The 24,997-nt window shown below is 37.4% G+C and overlaps 1 protein-coding gene across 2 annotated transcripts in view; it reads left to right on the forward strand.

The window, feature by feature from the left end:
- Positions 1–24,623, forward strand: part of RAD54B (RAD54 homolog B) — a 94,593-nt gene extending 69,970 nt beyond the window's left edge. Inside the window, exons 9-15 of one of the 2 annotated variants that reach the window (XM_041768551.1) lie at positions 2,008–2,147; positions 4,151–4,441; positions 8,275–8,450; positions 18,097–18,358; positions 19,859–19,925; positions 20,129–20,329; positions 23,748–24,623. In XM_041768551.1, the coding sequence (XP_041624485.1) occupies positions 2,008–2,147; positions 4,151–4,441; positions 8,275–8,450; positions 18,097–18,358; positions 19,859–19,925; positions 20,129–20,329; positions 23,748–23,968 (1,358 nt within the window). In that variant the 3' untranslated portion in view covers positions 23,969–24,623. The remainder of the gene's footprint in view (positions 1–2,007; positions 2,148–4,150; positions 4,442–8,274; positions 8,451–18,096; positions 18,359–19,858; positions 19,926–20,128; positions 20,330–23,747) is intronic. The other variant, XM_041768550.1, reaches the window with a different exon arrangement.
- The last annotated feature ends 374 nt before the right edge of the window (positions 24,624–24,997 follow it).

Genomic DNA, 24,997 nt, shown 5'->3' on the forward strand with positions numbered 1-24,997 from the left:
GCTTGGTTCCTAAGTATGGTATTTATAGCTGTACAACTTGGGGCAAGTTACTTAACTTCTCTGTGCTTCAATTTCCTTATCTGTGAAATAAGGATAATAATATCATTTACTTCATAGAGCTTTTGTGAAGGTCAAAGGAATTAATTCACATAAAGTTCTTGGAAGACTACCTGACACATGGCAAATGCTTATTAATATAAGTATCCCTTGTTTTTCTATGTATGTGCTGCATGCACCTAATTTATTACTGGCCAGACTAGCATGCTGGCCCAGACTATCTGGAAAGGTGGGATGGCCCATTTGTAAATACAAGAATCTTTTTCTTCGCACTCCTTTTTAGCCTAGACTAGAATCAGGCCTGAGTAGCTCAATGTAGCTTTTCTTCTACACCTCACTTTGGTCTTATGTGGTCCTTCCAATTTCTGGAGAGTTATCCTTGTTTGAATGAGAGTTTCAACTCTCCGCTGCAGCTTGGTCAGTGGTTGACTCATACAGAGGTGAGTGGAAAATGCCAGAGCCCTTGCCTTTGGATAATTTCAAGACCAACCTTATGGTACAATTTATTTTCTGAGCCTCACTATAGTTTATCTCAGACTCAAGGAGGCCATTTTTACGTAGTTTGTTCCCCTGCTAGTCTCTAATTCCATTATTCTCTTTCCCCTGAGAGCTCTCCCTTAATAAATGTTGTAGAGCCAAATCCCTGTCTCAGGCTCTACTCCTGGGGAACCCAGTCTAAGACACAAATCTTTTCTTGTATCAGTTATTGGCAGATGGGATCAGACTATGAGTGGCTTGGGTTAATTTGCTGGGGTTGGATGAATGTCTGGAAGCCAGCCATAAGAATCCTTACACCTTTGTTTCCCCTCTTTCTTGCCTTTCTCATTCTGCCTATTTTTATTAGTCGTCATCATGGGTATTTATTTAAAAGCTAATTAACAAAAAACATACCAACATAAATATATTTTCTCTAATTCTTTCAATTTTGGGTCCAAAAATTTAGAACTGAGTGGATGTGTTAAAAAATTAACATGTATTAGTCCTGGGGTTGACCCATTTAATTTGAAGGGAAGTGATCATTAAATTCCCTGGCATTATAAAATGTATGTTGTCTTTGTTAATGAATAAGTACATTTTTATTCACTTCTTATATATACCACTTATATTACCTCTGATATTATTTATATTTTTGGACAAGTTTTTCTAGTCTGTTATTTGAATATCATCTGAAATTATACTGTTGGGCTATGCTGACTTATATATCCTTTTGATGTAATTACTGAACATGCTAATGTTTCTTTGAAAATTAGCAAAAGTTATTGAGTGCATAATATATGCAGGGTATATTAATCTGCTTGTGTCAACCTTTAGGATTAGTGAAGATCTCAATCTGTACTTTGACAGGTAATAGGTGCCTTCACTGAGTCTTTACTAAGTGTTAGTCACTGTGCTGTAGTGTGCACACAGTATCTCTGCTTTTCACTGTAATACCACCAGGGAAATTGTTATCTTTCCACTTTTATAAGTGAAAAAATTCTGAATTTAACTTAAAGAGCTTAAGAAACTTGTCCAGAATCACACAGCTGTAATAATGTTAAGAATTACCAACAGTTATGGAACATTTATTGTGCTTTAAGCACTGTTCTACGTATGGCATATGGATTAACTGATTTGATCCTCAAAGCCCTAGGAGCTCATTTTATAGAATAAACCGAAGTCTGTAGCTTGCTCAGGGTTACTCAGAGGGTAAATGATGCAGATGGGATTTGATCTCAGACTAGTCGAACTTCAAAACCTGTGCTTCAGCAACCACTATGCTGAATTTAGTACACAGTTAAAACCAGAGTTAAAAGTTTATATGTTCTTAATATTTTTGTTCAACTGGATTTGGCTGCTTTTTCTCAGCCTTAAAGCCTATATTTTAGTTTTCTTAGGGGAGAGGGTACAATTGTCTACAAATACCTGTGACTGTAAAACGCAAACTTGACCTTTTCATCACTTTTTCTTTAGGTACTCCGGTTCAGAATGATCTTCAAGAATTTTTTGCATTAATTGATTTTGTAAATCCAGGAATATTAGGCTCTTTGTCATTTTATAGAAGAGTATATGAAGAACCCATCATTATATCGAGACAGCCTTCTGCTTCTGAGGTATAATTTACTTTTGTAAATAGGTTAAAAAATAAAAACAGTATGTCCAGGAAAGTCATCCACAACTTGGGCATTCTTTAATTCTGGAAAAATTAAATTCGTGAATTCTTTATTTTTCCCACAGTCCTTCAACTCTTCTTGCATTTTATTTATTATTATTTATTCTTGCTTCAACTCTTCTCTAAGGACTTAGAAGGTCCTTAAAGGCCAACACAACAGACTGCTTTATTTTAGAAAGTATCACATTAAAAAAGTCATAAATAGGTACACCACAAAGAGTTATAAATGACAGTAAACCTGTAAAAATATTCATTTTTTACTGCTGTTGATGAAATAACCATAAAATAACTTTTATACTCTTATGTTGATGTTTTAGTAGGCTCAATTTACGTAGGAATAGCAAGTATAGATGAGAGTACTGTCCTTTACTGGTTGGAATGTGAATTGGTCCAACTGGAGACAGTTTGGCAGTATGTATCAAAAGCCTTAAAATTGTATGTATTTTGTGGTATGGCAATACCACTTTTAGGAATTTATTATAAAGAAATACTTATAGCTATTCTTAAAGATTTAGCTGTAAGGGTAAAAAAGTATAAAACTAAAGGAAACAAATTGTAAACAGACATTTCTAAAGGTAGGAAATTGGTTAAAGCAGAGTCTGTATATTGTAAATACAGTGTATTTCATTAAATCTAAAATAATACCAATTCTAATATGCATCATTATTTTATGAACCACTAAGGAAAACATGCTATCAATTATAAGAAGTCATTGATTATAAAAAGCATCTCCTGAACTGGAGATGGTAATGTATAAAAAAAAAAGTCTCTGAATTAATAAAATACGATAATCAGCGAATATTTATTGAGCATTTCCCATAAACCAGAAAGTATATAAAATAATAGCTTATGAATATATTTAATACCATGGGAAATGTCCAAAATACATTATTTAAAAATAAAATCACATTCATTTATTTATCTAGTACTTACATGTGAAACACCTATAGTGGGGCAAATGCAGTGTTAGATACTAGGGAATGTGGTGAAAAGCCAAACTGACCAGTGCCTTGTTCCCATGAAGCTTAAACTATGGAGATCCTATTTTTGTTACAAACAGGAAAATAAAAGTAAAAATAAAATGTTAAATACATTTACATATTAATATAAAGACAAGACTTGGAAGATGTACATAAAAGTCTTGACAGCAATGGTTGTTTCTGGTAGATTGAAGTTGGTTTTAATTTTCTTATATTTGCATAACTGTTTTGCTTAACTATTCTGACTTTTCTTCAGTAAACCTGTTTCTTTTGTAATAAAAGTTGAAAGTGGTTTTAATATAGGAGAATTTTTCATGATTTATATAGTAATGAATATATACATATGGGATTTTATTTTAAGCTTCATTGTGAAATTATGTATGCTCAAAAGAGAATTTAAACGTGTATTTTACTCATACTGTGAGTTTTGACTGTGGTAAAAACTTAGAAATGAACTAAAGGAAACAAACAAATTGGAAACTAACATTTCTAATGAACTATGTATACTGATTTTGAAAAATTTAGCTGTGCCTTGTGCCAGTAATTTCTTCTGGGCTTAATTTTAGGATCAATAACTTGTCAAAATATTTGCTTCCAAGAATTTACTGAGTTAGTTCTTTGTTGATGATTTTAGGATGATGTACCGTGACAGTCTTCACATGAAAGCTTACTTTTAGAATAATTTAGTTTGTAGATTCTTGATTTCTGATGGTTCTTAATGGTGCCAATAAGCTTGCAAACAAGGAGTAAGAGACTGGCTTCATTTAATTAAATGATTATGTTGAACATTTAAAGAGATGGTAATTGTTTTTTCTATCCCAAACTCATATTGCATTTATTCTGTAAAGAAAATCTGAAGAGACATAATCAGTAAGTGGTTTATTATTATAAAATGTTTAACATTCCTTTTAATTGAAAGTATTTTTTGTTTATAAACACTTTTAAGTCTGTGATTTTTTCACAGGAAGAAAAGAAGTTAGGAGAGAAAAGAGCAGTTGAACTTACTTGCCTCACTGGACTCTTTATTCTTAGAAGAACCCAAGAAGTCATAAATAAATATCTTCCACCTAAAATAGAGAATGTAGTCTTTTGCCGACCAGGAGCTCTGCAGATTGAGCTTTATCGAAAGCTGTTGAATTCTCAGGCTGTCAGGTTCTGCCTTCAAGGGTTGTTGGGAAATAGTCCTCATCTAATATGTATAGGAGCTCTTAAAAAACTGTGCAATCATCCCTGCCTGTTGTTCAAGTCTATAAAGGTAAGTAGTGTATGAGACTGTGTCGAGGATATGAGCTAAGGGTTCTGTGTATCTGAGAGGGCAGATAGGACCAATCCCAGGGGTTGCATTTGTGGGTTTTCCAGAAGGCCTCTCCTATATGTTTCATCTGTACAGTTTATCCAGTCTTTTATCTGTTGAGAGCATGTCCATATTCATATGGATGTGAGGCACTGCCTTCTAGACTGTGCCCCATGTCTTTTGGTATCTTGTCTAATACTTTGCTGTGGTTTCTCTCCCTATTTTAGGTATATAGCCAATCAGTTTTGTTTAGCGCAAATATAAAATTTACCATGGAAAATAATGTATTTTTTTCACATGTAAAAGTAACACATGATACATGTTGCATGAAGTTTATAAAATTCAGAAAATCAGAAGAAAATTGAAGTCATCTGCTGGTTAGAATTTAAATTGGCACCACTGAGAGATAGCTGGCAATGTGTATCAAGCCTTAAAGTCATATATGTTTTGTGGCCTGGCAATACTTTTAGGAATTTATTATGAAGAAATAAAATTTTCTAGCCAGACCCCCCCCCCCCCCCCCCCCCCGTATTTTGGTAATAATAATCTTAGCCAGTACCTAATAAACCCTTATCATATACCAAACATGAAATACTTTTCTAGCATTATTTTATTTATTCTTTACAAAGCTCTGTGGAATAAGTATTGTTATTACCATCCCCACTTTTTGGTGAGGAACAGGGGCTCAAAGATATGCATATATAATCTTGTAAGATATGCATATATAATCTTGTTTTAGAGAAACTTTTTTTTTTTAAAGACTTTTTTATTTGAGAGAGAGAGTATGAATGGGGTGAAGCAGAGGGAGACACAAACTCCCCATTCAGCAGGGAGCCCAATGTGGGGCTTGATTCCAGGATCCTCGGATCACGACCTGAGCCGAAGGCAGACACTTAACTGATTGAGCCACCCAGGCTTCCCTCATTCTAGAGAAACTTAATTTTAATGATGTTATGCTTACTATTTTAAAATCTACTTTTTTCACTGACTAAATTATAAACACTTCCCCAATTTAGATATCTTCTCCAAATATGATTTTTAATGGTTATATAGTTGAGCCAACCATTTGGATATTTAACAAACATAAGGCAGTTTGGAATATAGTGAGAGTTTTCTGTTTTAGAGTTATCCAAATCCAGAATGCCTGGCCAAAGAAGTTACATAACAACTATTGATACTCTGTTATCCACAGCTCATTCCTAACACTTTATTAGAACAATTTTGTTGTTATTTTTTTCTTTAAACAGTAAAATAATAATTTGCAAGCAAGACAAAAGAAAACATGTGGATGCTGTGTTATGCTTGAGGTCATTAGTTATATATTTAGAAAATGGAGTGTTCTAACCAGAATTCTTCAGGTTTATCCTAAATGAGTTATATTTACATAGTTTATCATAGGAGAAGTCTGTAACTCTTTACTGGCAGGATTATAACAATTTATTAGTCAACTTTTTAAGAAACATTTTATACGCAGTAATAAAAACTAAACCCTTTGGGCATGATGCCCAGCAAAAATAGAAGCCAAAAATTCTTCCTTAAAAGGTAGACTTTATCTTAGCGCAGAATGCACCAGTTAACTAGTAGTAGGCATAGAATACTACAAGCTTCAAAAAGGGTACATAATTTACAACTTGAGCCTCACTTGGTTAAGTCTTTCCTTTAACATCTTAGCAAATAAGGATCAATAGAAAATGGCTGAAATGATCCTTCCACATGTATAAGTAACCTTTAAACAGTGTTTTTATAAATATGTTCCTGTTGAAACTAGGTTATTTTCCTAAGTTCAGTCATAGTAATGGGTTTCTTTTCAGGAAATGTGAGTAAAATGTAACCAAAACTAATAGTAATTTGTGCATTATAATCTGGAAAGCTTTAAAACCACACTTGTCCAGACCTCAACACATATGGACTGATTCCAAATCTCTGAGAGTAGGACCCAAGTATGAGGATTTGGAAAACGTGATTCCTCAAGTGATTTGCTTACATGTTCCTGGCTGAGAACTTGTGCCGTAGGATCACCATCTCCCTTGTATTTTGATTTGCTATTCACATGACAACTTTCTGCTAATGATTTGGCTTTCCTTGTGGTTTTCTAGAATGCGTTAGACCAGTTGGTTTATATAGGCAGGTCTCCTTTGAAGGTCAGTAAATTTATGTTCTGACTTAATCTCTCAATTTGATTAGTATGGCTCATTTGCCTAGAGCTTAAGCACATTCAGTTTCTGAACATGAAAAGTTGTAGACTAGATCCTGGGTCTGTGGTCCTTTGATGACCTCTCCAATGTGTAGGCATTTTAGCAGACCTAATCTGAAGAAGCCAGCAACTGTCTCTTTCTCCTTGTATATCCCAGTTGTGATTTTAATATCTTAGAGTTCCAGGTATTTTTAATCAAGTGACTTTACCCAACTATTGCTGTATTTTGAGACTAAATCAAGTTAAAATTAATACTTAGTGCCCAGCATCTTGTACAGCAGTGCCCTTAAGATATTCCTGGAATTATTATTATTTTAAAAAATATTTATTTGAGGGAGAGTGAGCCCAAGAGAGCGTGCACAAGAGTAGGGAGGTAGGGGCAGAGGGAGAGAGAGAGAGAGAGAGAGAGAGAAAGAATCCAAGAAGATTCCCTGCTGAGTGTGTAGCCTGATGCAGGACCCAGGACCCTGAGATCATGACCCAAGCTGAAATCAGTGTCAGACGCTTAACCAACTGAGCCACCCAGGCGCCCCTGTTCTTGGAATTATTAAAAAATGAATACAACACACATGAAAACATAAGTATAATAAAGTATTTAGGTAACTTCTCAATTAAATAAGGTCAAAGCTGAAATGTACTTTGTAACCATAAAGTTTAAGAGTCAGTGTCTGCTACCCCCCCTCCCAAAAGGGCTGTAAATAATCAGGTGGAATTTGCATTGGGTCCTTACGTATTTATAGGATTGGGATAATTGGACAGAAAAATGAGGACGCATTCCAGGCAGGTGGAGTAGGTTGAACAAAGTTTCAAAACCAGTGACAAATCCAGTAAAAGTGTGAGAGAGGAGACCAGCCAGCCTCAGAAATTTAATCTAAAAAGTGATGTCGTTATTAATGAACGTATTTCTAGTTTTCTAGAATTTCTAGTATTCACATGTCAGCTAGGTGCTTTTGGAGGAGGAACTTCAGAGGTGCCGATAATCACGTTGGAATAAAATTATTCTAAAAACTATTAGTAATATAAACAAAAATATTTTAAGTAAGAATAAATTTCTCTGTTAACTTAGGGCAGCATTGTTCCTTCTTGCAGAAGAAGTTGATAAGCTTGAGTAAACTCTTATGCTTGATTCTGAGTATAACCTGGGAGGTGCTGTGAGAAGCCCTCAAATCAGGAAAGAAAAGTAATAGAGGGAAGGGAGAGAAGAGGGGAGAAGGGACCTCAGTGATGAGAAATCTCAGGGTTTGGGAGAGAACAGACGTGTATCACTGCATGCTGGTTTCCTCTCTCGTTTCTCTGCTGCTCCCTACCTCCCCCTTCCCAAGGAACGAATACGTGGGCTGTGATGCTGCCCCCTAGGGCGAAGATCGGCGCTAGAAGACTGCTTCAGAACCACTGTGTTGAACTCAGCAGGGTGCACGTTACCTTTTTCAAAAATGACCGAATCAGTAACCTATAAAGATTTACATAGTAGTTAGCTTGATTTTTTTCAGGTAGCTATTAATCTTCACTCCCCCCCCCAACCCCCCGTAATTTTAGCATTTTTTCCTCCTAATTAACAGAACAAACATGAACCAGTGTTAACAGTCATCCTTTTGAACAGGAAAGAGAATGTAGCTCAACTTGGGATGGAAAGGAAGAAAAGAGTCTGTATGAAGGCTTGGTAGATGTGTTCCCTGCTGATTACAACCCTCTCATGTTTACGGAGGAAGAATCAGGAAAACTACAGGTGCTGTTGAAGCTCTTAGCAGTTATCCATGAACTTCGTCCTACTGAAAAGTAAGTGGCCGATTTAATGAACTTGCTTATAAGTGCTCATGGAATTTTGGCTTAGATTATCCTTCCTCTCTTCCTCCTCCTTTGGGATCATGATCTTTATTTAAGAAAACTAAATCTAAAGTAAATACATATATTCACAATAACCCAGAGATGTCTTTTGATTTTTAACACCGGATTTGTTCCTTAATCTCTTTCAGAAACCCTTCTTCTTTTCTGTCTCTTGGACGTTGACCCTTCTTGGGTTTCTCTCTGGCTGCCGCCTTGCTCCAAATAACCTTCCTTGGTTATCTCTACTCCCCTTATTTCAACTCTCATTCATACAGTATTGATTCCAAGTCTATAACTCTGGTCCACCCTATCTTCTCCTTCCCATGTCCTTTTTTCTTATAGCGGGCATCTGAATCTCCTGATGGCATGTCAGGCTTTAAGCTGCAGATATCCCCAGCAGCTTCATCATTTGCCATTGCAACCTGATCCATTTTCATCATTTGTTGGCTTGATGAATGACACCATAATCCAGCAAAAATTCTAGTTCTTCTAGACTCATTTTTCTCCTTCACTTACCCAACACTGTCGGTCACTAAATTCTGTTGCTCTTTTTTTCTTTTTAGAAAGATTTTATTTATTTATTCATGAGAGACACAGAAGCAGAGACACAGGCAGAGGGAGAAAGAAGCAGGCTCCCTGCAGGGAGCCCGATGGGGGACTTGATCCCAGGACTCCAGGGTCAAGACCTGAGCTGAAGGCAGGTGCTCATCCACTGAGCCACCCAGGCGTACCTGGATGGTGTCATTATTTCCTAATCTTAGAACCCATCTCCTTTCCGGTACCAAGATTTTTGTTTTGACTCTTGTAACTAATGGTTTGGGTTATGATGGTCTCTAATTAGCTATTTTCCTCTTACTTTCAACCTTATTACACTATCAGCATTGCCCTAAATTATATTTCTAAAATACAAATGTGAACATATCACTCTCCTTCCTTAAAAATCCTTTGAAGACTCCTAATTGTCTTCCAGGAATTTCTGAAATCTTTAAGCACATTTGGCAAGACTTTTCATGTTCTGGCTTATGCTGTATTTTCTGGCTTTGTCTCACACCTCTCCTTCATGCTTACCATGCGATCTAGTCATACCAAACCACCTGCAGGACCTGTCATTTGCTCTGCTTCTTACTCTCTGCTCGTATGTGGTGCAGGTTCTTAGGCCTCCACGGCCTTCACTTCTCATTCACCTGGCCAGCTGCTTCTCTTTATTAAGACTCAGCTCAGAGTCTTCCTTTCAGAAGCTGCTGGCCTCAGATTGAGTTAGATGCCCCTCTTCTGCGCTCCCTTTGTATCTTCTCACATTATATTATAATGTTAGTTCTCACATATTAGTACTTATAGTACAGGGACTGTGTCTTAATTATCTTTGCCACAAACTGTGTGAATTAAGGCAAAATTACAGAGAAAATATTGTAAAATAGTAATTACATTTAATTGTCAAGTGATCTTGCATAACCTCTTTGGAGCATTTATAATATCATTTGACTTGTGCATATTTTTAGGTTTATTTTTCATAACAATGAAGGAATTAAAATAAGGAACACTTCTATAAGGTGTTTAATATAGTTTGATTAAAGTGTTTCATTAGGTAATATTTCATATGTACAAAAGAACATGTGTAATATATATGTGCAGATGTGGGGGCACCTGGGTAACTCAGTTGGTTAAGCGGCAGGCTCTTAATTTCAGCTCTGATTATGATGATCTCAGGGTCTTGAGATCTCAAGAGTGTCACGTAGGGTTCCACGCTCAGCAAGGAGTCTGCTTGAGGATGCTTTCTCCTTCTGTTCTCTCTCTCTCACTTGTTCTCAAATAAATAAATTTTGTGATCTAGTTTGAATTTATGAGTGTATACTTTTACTCAGACTTAACTATTTGCATTTTTTTTTTTTTTAACTGGATCCTTTTTTCCTTCTTAGGAGGAGGGGATAGATGATGGTTACTGGACAAGGAGTAATGAGTGAACAGTTATAGAGGAAATGAGAAGAGATAAGGTATTAATATACATGTAAAAATTTATCCCTGAGATACTATAGGGGAAAGTTTCCCTCTTATGGGGAGAAAGAAATGACGAGGAAAAGCATAATTTGGAGGCAGAGTTGGGATAGAATAATTTTGACTGTGGGTCCGTAAAACTGTGTCCTATCTTGTCCTATGAGAGAAGAAGCAACATGTAGCATAGGATGGGCGTTTGTTCTGCTTTACATTATCTGAAGAGATCCTCCTGCCCCCTGCCCTTTTAAAAATTGTGGTAAAATACATATTACATGAATCTACTCTCTTAACTATTTCTAAGTGCACTGTTCAGTGTTGCTAGGCTCATTCACATTGTTGTACAACCAATCTTCCTAACTCTTTTCATCTTGCAAAACAGAAGCTGTACCCGGTGTATAACAACTCCCCATTCCTGCCTCCCCCTCAGTTCCTGGCAACTACCCTTCTGCTTTCTGTTGCTGTGAATTTGAGTACTCAAGGTCCTCATAAAACTGGCATCATACAGTGTATTGTCTTTTTGTGACTGGCTTATTTCACTGACGTTAATGTACTTGAGCTTCATATTGTAGCATGTATCAGATTTCTTTCCTTTTTAAGGCTGAATATTATTCCATTGTGTATATTTTCCACATTTCGTTTATCCAGTCATCTGTTGATGGGCCCTTGGGTTGCTCCACCTTTTGGCTATTGCAAATAATGCTGCTATGAACATGGATGTGCAAATATGTCTTCAAGACCCTGCTTTCAAAAAAAAAAAAAAAAAAGACCCTGGTTTCAGGAGCACTTGTGTGGCTCACTTGGTTAAGCATCCGACTCCTGATCTCAGCTCAGGTCTTGATCTCAGGATTGTGAGTTCCAGTCCTATGTTGGGCTCCATGCTGGGCGTAGAGCCTACTTTAAAAAAAAAAAAAAAAAAAGGCCCTGCTTTTGGTTCTTTTGGTTGTATACCCAAAAGTGGAACTGTTCGCTTACTTGGAAATTCCTTTTAAAATTTTTGAGGAACCACCATACTACTTTTCATAGCAACTACACCATTTTACGTTCCCACCAGCAGTGCACAAGATTTCTAATTTCTCCACGTTCTCACCAAGACTGTGATTTTGTTTTTTGATAACAGTCATCGTAATGGGTGTGAGATAGTATCTCCTTGTGCTTTTGATTTGCCTTTCCCTGATGATGAGTGTTGTTGGGCATCTTTTCACCTACTTGCTGGCGATTTGTGTATTTTCACTGGAAGAATGTATATTTAAGTTCTCTGCCATTTTCTAATTGGGTTGTTTTTTAGGTGTTGAGGTCTGGCCCTTTTTTCATATGGCCAACTGGATGTAGAGGCCAGGCTTTCCAGGGCTGGGCTGCCTATGCACAAGCATTCTAAGCCTTTAAAGATACGTAGCTAGAAGTGACACCGTTTGGTTTCAGGGATAATATTACTGTCTTCACTGTAACTTCTGTATTACCACTAACTTGAACCAGACAGTTATATTTGAGATCTTCAGGAAGAACTCTTCTGGTATGTACAGTGTTTTTGTGCAGGTTAAGGTTAAGGTGTATTAGAACTGGGTGGAGGCATAGCTGAGAACTCTTGACTTGTCCACCAGGTGTCCCTTTTATGGAATTTTTAAAAAGGAAACTTCAAAATTTAAAAACATTCATTTTCCCTCCTGGTTGTTACATTCATTCACTAGGCTTCACAGCTTGGCAAGCAGGGTTTATGTTGTATCCCTCGTGCATCACTTGGATGGAGACTTTGCTGGGTGCACCTTGCACCCAGATTTCAGTTGCTTTATGGGATAGTCTAATGAAGAGAAAATTAACAGTCTTGTTTCAAAAGTGATATGTACTTGTGTGTGTGTGTGTGTGTGTGTGTGTGTGTGTGTGTGTGTGCGGGGGGTGCTCTAGACCTCTAAAGGAGGATTGTCAGAGATTCCTTAGTCAGTCACCTGTCACATCAGTCTGTATCTAGCCTTGTAAGAACCTATTGGGGGAAAATATTAAGCTGGATTTTTTTTTTTTTTTTTTGGTCTAGTGAAGCTGTATCAGAAAGACTGTTTAGGTAATGTTATTCATCCCTATAGTGTTGCTGGGTGAACTGGGGAGACTCCAGGCCCTGAGGCCTCCATCTTGCCCACCAGGGGACATGACTGGAGGCTCTCGGTCTTGTTCGTCATAACATAGTGGTTGAGCGAGCAGTTTAAGTGAAGAGATTTTTAAAGTGAGAGTACACTCTGGAAATGGGAGAGTGGGTGGGCTCAAGGGAGAAGCTTGGATCTCTATCTTTTATTGACAGTTGTTATCTGAGGGGTGGGGTTCTTATTTGGGGAGAGGATTTCTTTGGGAGCAGGGTTTTACATCTTTTGTCCCTTACCTGGTCAGGGTCTTGGGCCTTCTTTGTCTGGGGCCTGTCTGGTTTGATCTGGCTTCTTGTGGCTTTGCTTATGGAATGCTGCCAGGACGGGTCACTAGCTTTCACAACAGGTCTTGACCCCCACCCCCTTTTGCTGACCTCCAAGTATTCTGTTAAAGCCTAACTAACTGCTGACTGTAACAGTAATAGAGGAAGGAAAAATGATTGAAATAATATGGAAATGATTGGAATTATGGTAGATTGCAAAAATGGTCTAAGTTCTCCTTCATGTATCCATGTTCCTTTGCTAGATAATTTTGAGTGACTTCCTACTGTGCCTCTGAGCTCAGCCACATGACTTGAATTGGACCATGCAGTGTTGGCAAATGTGGCACAAAAAGGGACTTTCAAAGAACTTGTGCATTGAGGCTTGTCCTCCCTTGGGTACCTGTGAATAAGCCTTGGCTAGCCTGGTGAGTAGGTCAGCCAGTCCCCAACTGACCAGGCAGTTGACTGCAGATATGTGAGTCACAGCCGCAGAGGAACCTCCTAGCTGAGCCCAGCCTAAATTGCCTACTGTTTGTTTGTTTGTTTATGATTCTGTTTATTTATTTGAGAGTGATTTGAGAGAAATTTATTTGAGAGAGATTGGACACAAGCAGGAGTATGTGAGGGATTGAGAGAGATGGAGAAGCAGGCTTCCTGCTGAGCAGGGAGCCTGTGAGGCTTGATCCCAGGACCCTGGGATCATGACCTAAGCCAAAGGCAGACACTTAACTGACTGAGCCACCCAGGCATCCCCACCAGCCTACTGTTAAAAAATAAAATTCAAACAAGTACATTTTAAGATCTAATTGGCTTTATTAAATGATTCATAAATCAGGCAGCACCATCGAGCAAGAAGTAGAGGGGAGCTCTTCTGAGCTTAACTAACAAAGGTTTTATTTTTTAAAGATATTATTTATTCATGAGAGACACAGAGAGAGGCAGAGACACAGAGACACAGGCAGAGGGAGAAGCAGACTCCCTGCAGGGAGCCCGATGTGGGACTCAATCCCAGGACCCCGGGGTCATGCTCTGAGCTTAAGGCTGACGATCAACCACTGAGCCACCCAGGTGGCCCCAGTAAAGTTTTAATGGCAGAGAGGCAGGATGGGAAGAAAGAAATTTATCAGCAAGGAATGGATTATCTAAGCTGGCTTGCTGTCCTAAGGGGAGTGGAGGGGTCTATCAGTAAATTTCCTAGTTATTGACTAGGAAGTTCCATGTAGACTGGTTTATAGGTTACATTCCTGGGGGACTGAAACTGCAATTATGTTAGTTATTAAGTCTTGGTTCCTGACTTGGGGTCTTGACCTAAGTGATGTCATTTTGGGTCTGGGTTTTCTTTTTAATCCTGCAGTTTGTGAGCTAAATATAAAGTAAATGGTTGTTGTTTTAAGCCACTGAATTTTGGGATGGTTATTATGTAGCAAAAAGTAACTGGTACAGAAATACAAATCTAAATTATTGTTGGATTATCTTTTCCTTCTTAGTGTAATTTAAAAAATTATAACTTTAAAATTGGCTTTATTTCTTGCTTTATAATTAAAACTTTAAAATTTGCTTTTATTTTCTAGTGCTAATTATATATAGGAGATAGTCTTGACTTTATTTTTAATTTTTGCTTAATTATCGAACGTCAGCTATTATAATAAATACTGGTTTTACTTTTTACATTATTTTATGGTTTAAAATTTTCTTTTTCAAGATGTTAAAAGGCTCATTATAAAATATCAGGCCCTAGTTCTTCTCTCCCTCTGTATCCTGTTTCTTAGTGCAATCACCAGTTCCCCTAGTGTATTGCCAGCTCATGTGCTGTCATTGCTCTCTTGTCACATCACATTTTCAGCTTCAGAATTTCTCTTTGGTTCTTTTTCAGTAATTTCTCTCTCTCTCTTTTTTTTTTTTTTAAGTAATTTCTCTTTGTTGATGTTCTTGTTTTGTCATACATAGTTTTCCCAGTTTCCTTTAGTCCTTTGTCCAGTTTTTTCCTTTAGCTCTTTGAGCATGTTTAGGAGAGTTCTTTTAGTCTTTTTTCCACAAGCATATGTTTCTTCCAGGACAATGTCTGGAGACTTATTTTGTTCCTTTAAATGGGTCGTGTTTTCCTCTTTTTTCCTTTTAAATGTCTTAATTTCTGTATGAGCCTCACCCCTGTTTCTTCTAAAACCTTAGTTTTCGTGTTCTATTCCTCAGGCAGTGATTTCTTGTGCCCCCCACCCCTTCCCGTGGCTTCCCCTAGCTGAGATCCTAGCTGCTTCTGGTCATCTGAACTCTGAGTTAGGTAACACTGGTAGATACCAACCCCTCAAGTAGCCTGCAGACAGGTTAGGACTTTGCAGATTCAGTTCACTAAAGGGAACAAGGGGATTGGCTGCCATCTTCCAAACCAAACTGTACTGGGGAGGGAGTAGGGCAAGGGTGGGTAAAAACACCATGAAATTTCCTACCGTATTTTAAATATGGCTTTTTCTTCATTAGGCATTTATTTGTTGTTGTAGATCTTTGATTTCCAGAGCCCCTATAAAATTATTTCAGTCTGTTTCTGGTTGTTCATTTAATGTTTCTATGGCGTAAAAAGGACCCAGAACTTCCTAGTCCATCTTGCTGATGTTACTTGTCTCATCCATTTTTTATTTTACCTAATGACTTCCTCTTATGATTCATGAGAATCTAATGCTCTTATGTCCCCTCCACTCCCTTTCATCCTTTCAAGACCGTTATATCACAGCTTTTGGTTAAATTAGCATTTAATACTTCTGTTATAACAAAGTTGTTGTTCACTGCTAAGCCAAATAGCTTACCATGATTGCATTTTCTATCTTTTTTTTTTTTTTTTTAAATTTTTATTTATTTATGATAGTCACACAGAGAGAGAGAGAGAGAGAGAGGCAGAGACACAGGCAGAGGGAGAAGCAGGCTCCATGCACCGGGAGCCTGACGTGGGATTCGATCCCGGGTCTCCAGGATCGCGTCCTGGGCCAAAGGCAGGCGCCAAACCGCTGCGCCACCCAGGGATCCCTGCATTTTCTATCTTGAACAACTTTTTAGTAGCCCTCTTGGAGTTACTGGTTGCCTTTTTTTTCTTTTTACTTCTCCCCATTTGCTTTATTGTTTGTAAGTATTATAAAGCCTTCTTATATATAACCTTCATTACCTTTCAGTGCCTTTTTCCTATGAGTCTAAGTTCTTTTGTATTTTCTTTGTCTTCTCTCTTGTCCTCTGCCCTCATGCTACAATTTGAACCAGTCATTCTGAAATTGTGCTGCAGAGCTGTCATCCTGGGACTTTGCTTAACCATCATCTAGAATTTTTTTTTTTTTCTTTTCTGTGTTGTACCTTATGTTTCCTGGGTTTCACATTTTACTGGAGCACATCTTACAGTAGCTTCCTGAGACAGGGGAGATGGAAGGGAAATCATTTTTACTTCCTGCTTGTCTGAAACTTAGTCCTTGACCGACAACTTGGCATAGTTCTAAAATTCTAAAGTGAAACAATGTTATTCTAGAGCTTTGAAGGAAGTACTTTACATGTCTTCTAGCTTTTCCAGTTGAGGTGTGATGCCTTCCTGATTTTTATCCTTTGCTTGTAACTTGTATTTTCTCTGTGATAACTATAGCTGCTTTTTTTCATTTCTCATGCTTTGAGTTATAATTTTGATGTGCCTTAATTTGGATCATTTTTTCATTTATTGGGTTGGGAACTTCAGTAGGTCCTTTCAGTCTGAAGACCCCATGTCTGGGAAATAGTCTCTCTTTCAAAACAATTTCTTTCTTTTATTTTCTTTGGAATTTTTGTTAGTTAGATACTGAACCTCATTGACTGATACTCTAATTCTTTTATCTTTTCTCTCTTAATGGTCATCACTTTTTTTTTTTTAAAGATTTTATTTATTTATTTGACAGAGCAAGCACAAGCCAGGGGAGCAGCAGGCAGAGGCAGAAGGAGAAGCAGACTCCCCACTGAGCAGGACTCTATCCCAGGACCCTGCGATCATGACCTGAGCCATCCAGGCGCTCCATCACCTTTTTTTTTTTTTCCCACTTATTTCCTGGCATACTCTCTTGTTATTATGTTCCAATTGTCCTGTTAAATTTTTATTCTGATTGTCGTTTAAAATTTCTAAGATATTTTCTTATTTTTTTTTATTTTCTTATTTTTGATTATTCTTTTTTATTGCCTTCTCTTCTTGTGAATGCATCTCTTACTTGAGGATATTAATTATTTTCTTAAAGTTGTCTCCTGTTTCCTCCATTGCTCTGTTTTATGGTTATCTTCTTTTCTGTTTATTTGCTTTGGTTTCTATTTTTCATGTTGGAGCCTCACCACAAATAGTTGGTGATCCTTGGTGTCCATATTTAAGAGTGATGCAGTAAAACATTTATTGAACACTGTCCGAGCAGGGCTGGTTGACTGGTGGTCTTCACTGGGTAATTAGGTAGTAAACTGGCTGGACCTTTTCTCTGGGGTCATTTAAGTCATCCCAGAGATGAATATTCCAATACTATCTTTTTGGGGATGGGATATGAGAGGGATACCTGGTTACTGGTGTTTTGGGAATTGGCAGTAAAAGGGAACTGGGATCTATCCAGTATGCAGACTTTCATTTTGATTTGTCACTATATCCTTGCCTTCTAGAGTCCCCTGGTCTCAGTTTTCTTTGGTTTACTTTCTCCAGAGTATAAACACACTAGCTGAGAAAGAATAGTCAGTTGGTTACATGGGAGTAGAGTATGGGCTCTGTTTACCAGTGCTCTTATAATGGCGGCAGTCTAAACTCCTTCCTTCTGAGGTGTCTTAGGATTCTCTGATGTGAATAAATTTGCTCTTGTTTCTTATTAGAATCTCCCCCCTTCAGGCACTTAGGTTTTATGTTCTCTATACTCCCTAAGCAAGTCGCCATTCCTTTATTCTCTATTTTCACATGTAGGTATCTCCTTGTTTTATCAAAGGTAGAGTTATTTCTATTTCTCATTGTACTGTTTTTAGAGTGGCTTCAGAGAGATGAAAAAAGATCTTTATTCCGGTTAAAACTAGAAGTCTCTTAGATATTGATTTAAAAATTGAATTTGAAGGAGAACCTATATTTTAATCGTACAGGGTCATTGCTGCATGTTCTATGAATATCACTGGTAGTACCACTGTAGTATTTTCCTTCAGTGAAAAAAATCTAACACTGCTTTAAAATTGTATATAAAGGCTCTTCTTTTTGATTGGCAGGGTGGTGTTGGTATCCAACTACACACAAACCTTGGATATTCTACAAGAAGTATGCAAGCGTCACGGATATACTTATACAAGACTCGATGGACAAACACCAGTCTCCCAAAGACAGCAAATTGTTGATAGTTTTAATAGTAAATACTCTTCTGATTTTATTTTTTTGTTAAGTTCAAAAGCTGGTGGTGTGGGACTTAACCTTATTGGAGGATCTCACTTAATTCTCTATGACATTGATTGGAATCCAGCCACTGATATCCAGGTATGACTATTTATGCATTAAATACACATTATAGAATGTGTACTCGGGAGACTATGCCTGCTGGGGATATGAGGATGAGGAGGATGTATAATAACTGCTGTGTACTGAGCTCTTACTTTCTATCAGGCATTCTATAAGTGCTTTACGTCTATGTAATCTTCATCATAGTTCTGCAAGTGTGGGTATTATTAGCCGTGTTTTACAGATGAGGAGATGGAAGCTTGTTCTGGGCCATATAACCTGTCAGAGGCAGAGCCAGGATTCAGACAGTATCTCTAGTCTATACTACACAGTTGGGCCTTTGGGATGCTCATGACTACCAGGGAAAGACAACAAAGTGTTGTAGATACTTTTATCAGGGTTTGTGGATGGTATAATACAGATATTAAATTAGCTTATGTGGGGAAATATTTCAGAAGCTGCTTTTGGTTTTCTTCAGAATACAGTCTATCTTCACGTACTTTGAGATCTACCTATGGATTTGCACCTCATCTGGTGTCTGTGGTGGGGGACCCAAAGACAACCCTCAGGTTCAATGATTACTGTAGAAGGATTCCGAGAACCAGGAAAAACAGCTATACTCATAGTTACGGTTTATTACATCCCCATATCCCCAGCAGGCTTAGTCTCCCCAGTTTGGTACAGACTAAAATCAGTAAAGGCAAACGGCACATGTGGATTTCAGGAGAGACAAGGCACAAGCTTCCAGTTGTCCTTATCCACTGAGGTTGTACAGACAATACTTAATTCTGCCAGCGTTGATGAGTGACAACACAGATTGAAGTATTGCCGTCCAGAGAGGTTCACTCAAGTCTTGATGTGTTGAGATTTTGTTGGAGGTCAGCCATATAAGCGTGGAGTAGCAGTGTGAATGACCTAAGCTGCTCAGTCTCCAGCCCTTCCACAGGTCCCAAGGCCCCCACCTAAATCACCTTGTCAGCAAAAACTATCTTCTGTGGCCCAAGGCCTTAGGTAAATAAGATACTCTTACCAGGCAGGGTATTACTAGGGCTTAGAGTTTCTCTCCCAAGAGCTGGTTAAAGGTTAGGACTTTAGAGGGTGTGGGGTTTGAACACCAACTCTCTACACTATCACTGATAAGTTATAAAACCATAGGAATCTACCTATAGCCTGAACTGATTAGGTATCCTAGGGATTCCCTAGGATTAAGTCATTAGCTCCTTGGACTGGAAGAAATCCTCCATGCCCATGCTATACTTGGTTCTTTGTGTCCTTACTGTCCTATTTGGTGCAGATAGATCCTCTCAGTGTTGTGTGATACCCCTGCAGCTATTTTACAGTGAATGTTTTTATCCACCCCTTTCTTTATCCCAGGAAAAAAATAGGAGGTAGAAAATGCTTGGGTATGCCTGGGCTTTGTTTGCCAAAGCTACAAGTAAAATCTAGAATTCCTAATCTTAAATGTATTAACACATATTGCTTATGTCGACAGGGTTATTGGTTCCCACTCTACTCTGAATTCCCCTTTATTTCCTATAGGCAATGTCTAGAGTATGGAGAGATGGTCAGAAAAATCCTGTACATATTTATAGACTTCTAACCACAGGTAATAACCCTTCAGTGTGGAAAAAAAAAAAAAAAAAAAAGTTGTCTCTTTGAATAATCAAAAGATTTTTTTTTTGTTATTCTGGGCTTTGATATCAGGAATATTGTTATTTTGTTAACTTGTATGCTAATAAACATGTTTTACCCTGCAAAAATAATGAACTTAAAGATGTGAAGGAAATCGATTCAATGTTTTTTCTTTAGGTACAATAGAAGAAAAGATTTATCAAAGACAGATCAGTAAGCAAGATCTTTCTGGGGCAGTTGTTGACCTAACCAAGACATCTGAACATATCCCGTTTTCAGTAGAAGAGCTAAAAAATTTGTTCACATTACATGAAAGTTCACATTGTGTTACTCATGACCTGCTTGACTGTGAATGTACAGGAGACCAAGATGGTACAGGTTAGTTAAATCTTGTGTTAAAATGGTAAAGTTAATTTGTCTCTCTGTCCCTCTTTAGCTACTGAAAACATTGAATTCAGAGTAACTAAAATATTTACCATTTGCATTTGTTAGTTTTCTTTTTCCCTCACGTCATAGGGCACCTGCCAGATGGATGTTTGAGAAGATATTAGTTAGAACCTTACTAGTTTTCTCAGTTTAGCTTCTTCTGAATTAGTTGTGAACAATTTAACTTGTTTAGGAAAATCTTTCAAAACCGGTATAATGGCTTTGAAATTATAGAAGTGTTTTTAATCCTTATTTCTATTTCATAAAAAACATACACTTGACAGAATAATGCTGCTGTGTGTTTATTTTTTGTACGACCCATTCACAATGGGGTCATACTTTGCGAGGCGTTAGCATGGACCACCGTACTCCTCAGTACTTGACGAACTCCTAGTGCTGCTCCAGTGAGGCTGAGAACGCCAGTCCTCCAGAGCTGACACTGTTCAGATAGGAACAGGATCGGGGGTAGGACCCGAGGAAGCAGTGACCAGTACTTGGAAGTCACTTGGTCAAGTGTGTTGAAAAGGTTTAAGAAGGTAGACCGGACAAGACTGACATGGAGGACTTCACCTATAATATAAGTCAACATTTGATTCTCTCTTGTATGCGTTTTCTATTTTAATAACTACTGCTCTTATTTTATCTTCATTTTTCCTTGTATTTACCCTAAACTTCTTTTTTTTTTTTTTTATTTTTCAACCCGAATGCTTAACTTGATGATTTTTCAGCCTTCTCTTCTGCAATGGGTATTAAAGGCTGTACATTTTCCTCTAAGTTGAATCTCATAACTTTGTATGTGGTTCTTTTTTCTTAAGATTTTATTTATTTATTTAAGATAGAGAGGGGAAAGAGAGAGCACGATCAGGGGAGGGGCGAGGAGGGGCAGAGGGAGAGAGAGAAGCAGGCTCCTTGCTGAGCAGGGAGCCCAATGCTGGGATCATGATGTGAGCCTAAGGCAGACGCTTCATTGAGCCACCCAGGTGCCCCAAATGTTTGAATTTTTCTATCTGATAGTAAAAAAATATATTAGTCTAGTTTTAATTTGTTTTCCTCTTGTTATGAGTGAAGTTGAGCATTTTTTTCTTGTATTTAAGAGCCTTCCTTTATATGAATCATCTGTTCATATCATTTGCCCATTTTTCTATTAATAATGTGATTTGTTAGCTATATCTGTATTGAAAGAAATATGTTAAAATCTTAAAATATGACAGTGACAGTGGATTTATCAAAGTTACTTGTTAATCAACATTTGCTTTGTATATTTTGTATCTTTGTGAATTTTTTATTATGGCTTATTTTATTAATAGGTATGATTTCTTTATCCTAATATCTTTTGCTTTCATTTATCTTAAGTTTATATATTATGCTGGCTTTCTTTATGGTATTTGGTGTATCTTCCTTGTTTTAAGTCTGTCTGTGTCCTTATGTTTTAGTTATTTCTCTTGTTAACAGCATAAAGATGGATTTCCTTTTTTCCAGTCTTATGTTTTAACTAGAGCATTTAGTTTTTTTATAGTTTAATATGATTAATGACGTCTTTTGATTCACTTCTGTCTTTTCATGTCTGTTTTTTCCAACAAAGGCCTACTAGTGGTTCACTCTTGATCTTTGATTTTTCAGAGTATTTGCTTTTTCTCTCTTTCTCAAATGCTGTCTTTGGTAGGTGTACAATTCTAGTCAATAGGTCTTTTGTTTTGTAAGTACTTTGGAGATATTATTCTACTGTCTCCAAATTCTTAAAGTAATGTTGTCATCTCTTAAGACCTCAATGATTTTGCACATTGACAAGATTTAGGTTTTAAGGAAAGACAGTTATTTAAAGTGTGATAAAGTTTAAAAAGAAATCTTTATCTTTTAGAAATGCAAAGTGAGATATTTACAGTTGAAATGATATATGCCACATATTTATTTCATTATAATAAGGAAGTAGAGTAAGCGGAGTCTAAGTAAAACAAGATTGGCTATTAGTTGACAGGTATTGAAGGTGGGGTACATGGTGAACTGTAGGTTCTCCATTTCTATCTTGCCACCTTTTATATATATTTGAAATTTCCTATAAGGAAAATGTTTAAAAAAATCTCTTTGAAGAGCTTCCATTGCTCTTAAGGATAGAGACTAAAATCTTTACAGTGTTTAGTTAGGGTTGGGTTAAGTGCTGTAACAGGAAACTCAAAAAGCACAGAGGCCTACCTACAATAGAAGTATATTTCTCATGTAGCAGGGCACATAATCGTAACAGAGTGGACAGCCTTGTATGATGTGGTTTGATGGTCTAGGCTTCTCCCACTTTGGGTTATACCATCCCCTTGGGCCTTAGAGTTCCCTGCTGGGATCCCGGCAGCTGCCAGCCAGCAGGTGAGAATGGAGAAAAGGTAGAAAACCATGTGTGGGGGATTTTTCTAGGCCTGACCTAGAAGTGACATAGAGCATATAGAGCATATATCTGTTCACATCCCATATAGGTCACACTCAGTGGTTGCATCTAACTGTAAGGAAGACTGGGGAATGTGACTAAGTGCCCTGGAGAAAAGAGATACGGATTTAGTGAATAACTACCAGCCTCTGCCATTCATGATTTAATCAGTATTTTGCATTATCCAGCCCTTGAATGCATGCTTCACCCTGCATTACTGAACTTCTTGCATCATTCTTCATCTTCGCTCTCTAGGCTCTAGTTGCATTGGGCTCCTGTCAGTTCCTTGACTGTGCCAGACTTCCTTCTCTTTCATAGCCTTTGTGTAGGTCCTTCTTCTGGAATGCTTTAACTCTTTTCCCCACCTGGTTCTTGCCTTCTCATCCTTCGGATCTTAACAAAAACAAGTCAGCTTTCTTGTTATATGTGCTCAGAGTTCTCTGTATCGTAATTCCGTACCCTTAACTACTGTTTGTAATACAACTCCACAGTCCCTCATCTTCAATTTTGAAATCTAGAAAGCTTGAAAGACCAAAATTTGTTTTTTTTTTTTTCTTCATGAATTCGCAGCAAACTGATTTGGTGGCAAAAACCTTACCTAAATTGATGTGAATTTATCAGGAGTCATTAATCCATTTCATAAGACTATTCATATGACTTACTGCAGAATATTAATGAATTTGATTATGGAGTCCTGTCCCAGATTGTTCCAATTATATTCTGAATTTAGAAGCGTATCTGGCCCCAAAGGTTTTAGACAAGGGGTTGTGGGATTGTAATACATCTGTTTAGATGGTTATTTGCTTAATTTATCTCTCACTAGAACAACAAGGTCCTTGAGTCAGAGACCAAAATGCAATAAATTATATAAACTCATTATGTAATAAAATAAAAAGTACTGTTTATAGTAGGGTATTGGTTAGCCTAAGGATTTTCTCATTGTTTTACTTATTTCAGGTGATTCATTGGAAAAATTCCCTGTCTCTAGAAATTGTCAACTTGGTGCACATCACCAGAAGTCTAACTCTCTGAAACCTCTCTCCATGTCACAGCTGAAGCAATGGAAACATTTTTCTGGAGATCATTTAAATCTTACAGATCCTTTTCTCAAAAGAATAAGAGAAAATGTCTCATTCTTTTTTCAGAATATAACCAACCAAAGTACTGCTATTATATAAGGAAAGATTACATCATGACATTCCCTCGCCCCCCCTTTTTAAAAAAGGTAAAATAGTAATTAAATGTAATTTTTGAAAACGAATAGAATTATGTAAATTATATTTTCTTCCAAAATGAATCCTAATTTTGATACACAGTCAAAACTTGTTTACTTTTTTGTATGTATTCTTCAGTATTGAAACATTAAAGACATACTTCTATCATCATATAGTTGTTTACTAGTATTCCATAATTAATGCACTTTTATTAAATACATATTAAGGAATTTTCATAAGGAATATAAAAAGGTAAATACCTAGTCCCTGTGTTTGGGAGATCTAATCTGAGTAGGAATATTAGACATAGATGTGTGAGATCAGTTTCAACTGCAGCTCAAGGGAGAAAGACTAGGACTGCAGAGGCTAAAGATGCTGCGTGTGATAGTTGCTGCAGGGCAGTTTGAGGGAGAATGGTCAGCGGGTTGGGGCAGAAGATGAAGGACGATGGGACACTTCAGAACACTGGTTCCTAACCTGAGACCTCAGACTCCTGGGGTACTGACAAGCGGTCTGTAAAGCTGTGTTGACCAAACATTGCCCTCTGAATAAGGAAAGTTTCGGTTACCATCATGTCAAGGGTTGTCTGTAGTAATTTTTGACATTAAAAAGAAACTTTTAATTTACAAAACAAACTTTATTTATTTATTTATTTATTTTTTAAAGATTTATTTATTTATGATAGACATAGAGAGAGAGAGAGAGAGGCAGAGACACACAGGAGGAGGGAGAAGCAGGCTCCACGCCGGGAGCCCGATGCGGGACTCGATCCCGGGACTCCAGGATTGCACCTGGGCCAAAGGCAGGCGCTAAACCGCTGAGCCACCCAGGGATCCCCCAAAACAAACTTTAGAAGGCTGAAGTCTACAAAGTGAAGGGAGTTAGTCTCCAACTGGAGCTTCTGTAATCAGCTTCTGCATCCATTTGGGACAATTTCTTTTAGACTGACTATTGCCTTGAGGTCTTAAATAAAGACTGACTTATAGATCAAAA

The sequence above is a fragment of the Vulpes lagopus genome, chromosome 9, assembly GCF_018345385.1.
Source record: "Vulpes lagopus strain Blue_001 chromosome 9, ASM1834538v1, whole genome shotgun sequence".
NCBI lineage: Eukaryota > Metazoa > Chordata > Mammalia > Carnivora > Canidae > Vulpes > Vulpes lagopus.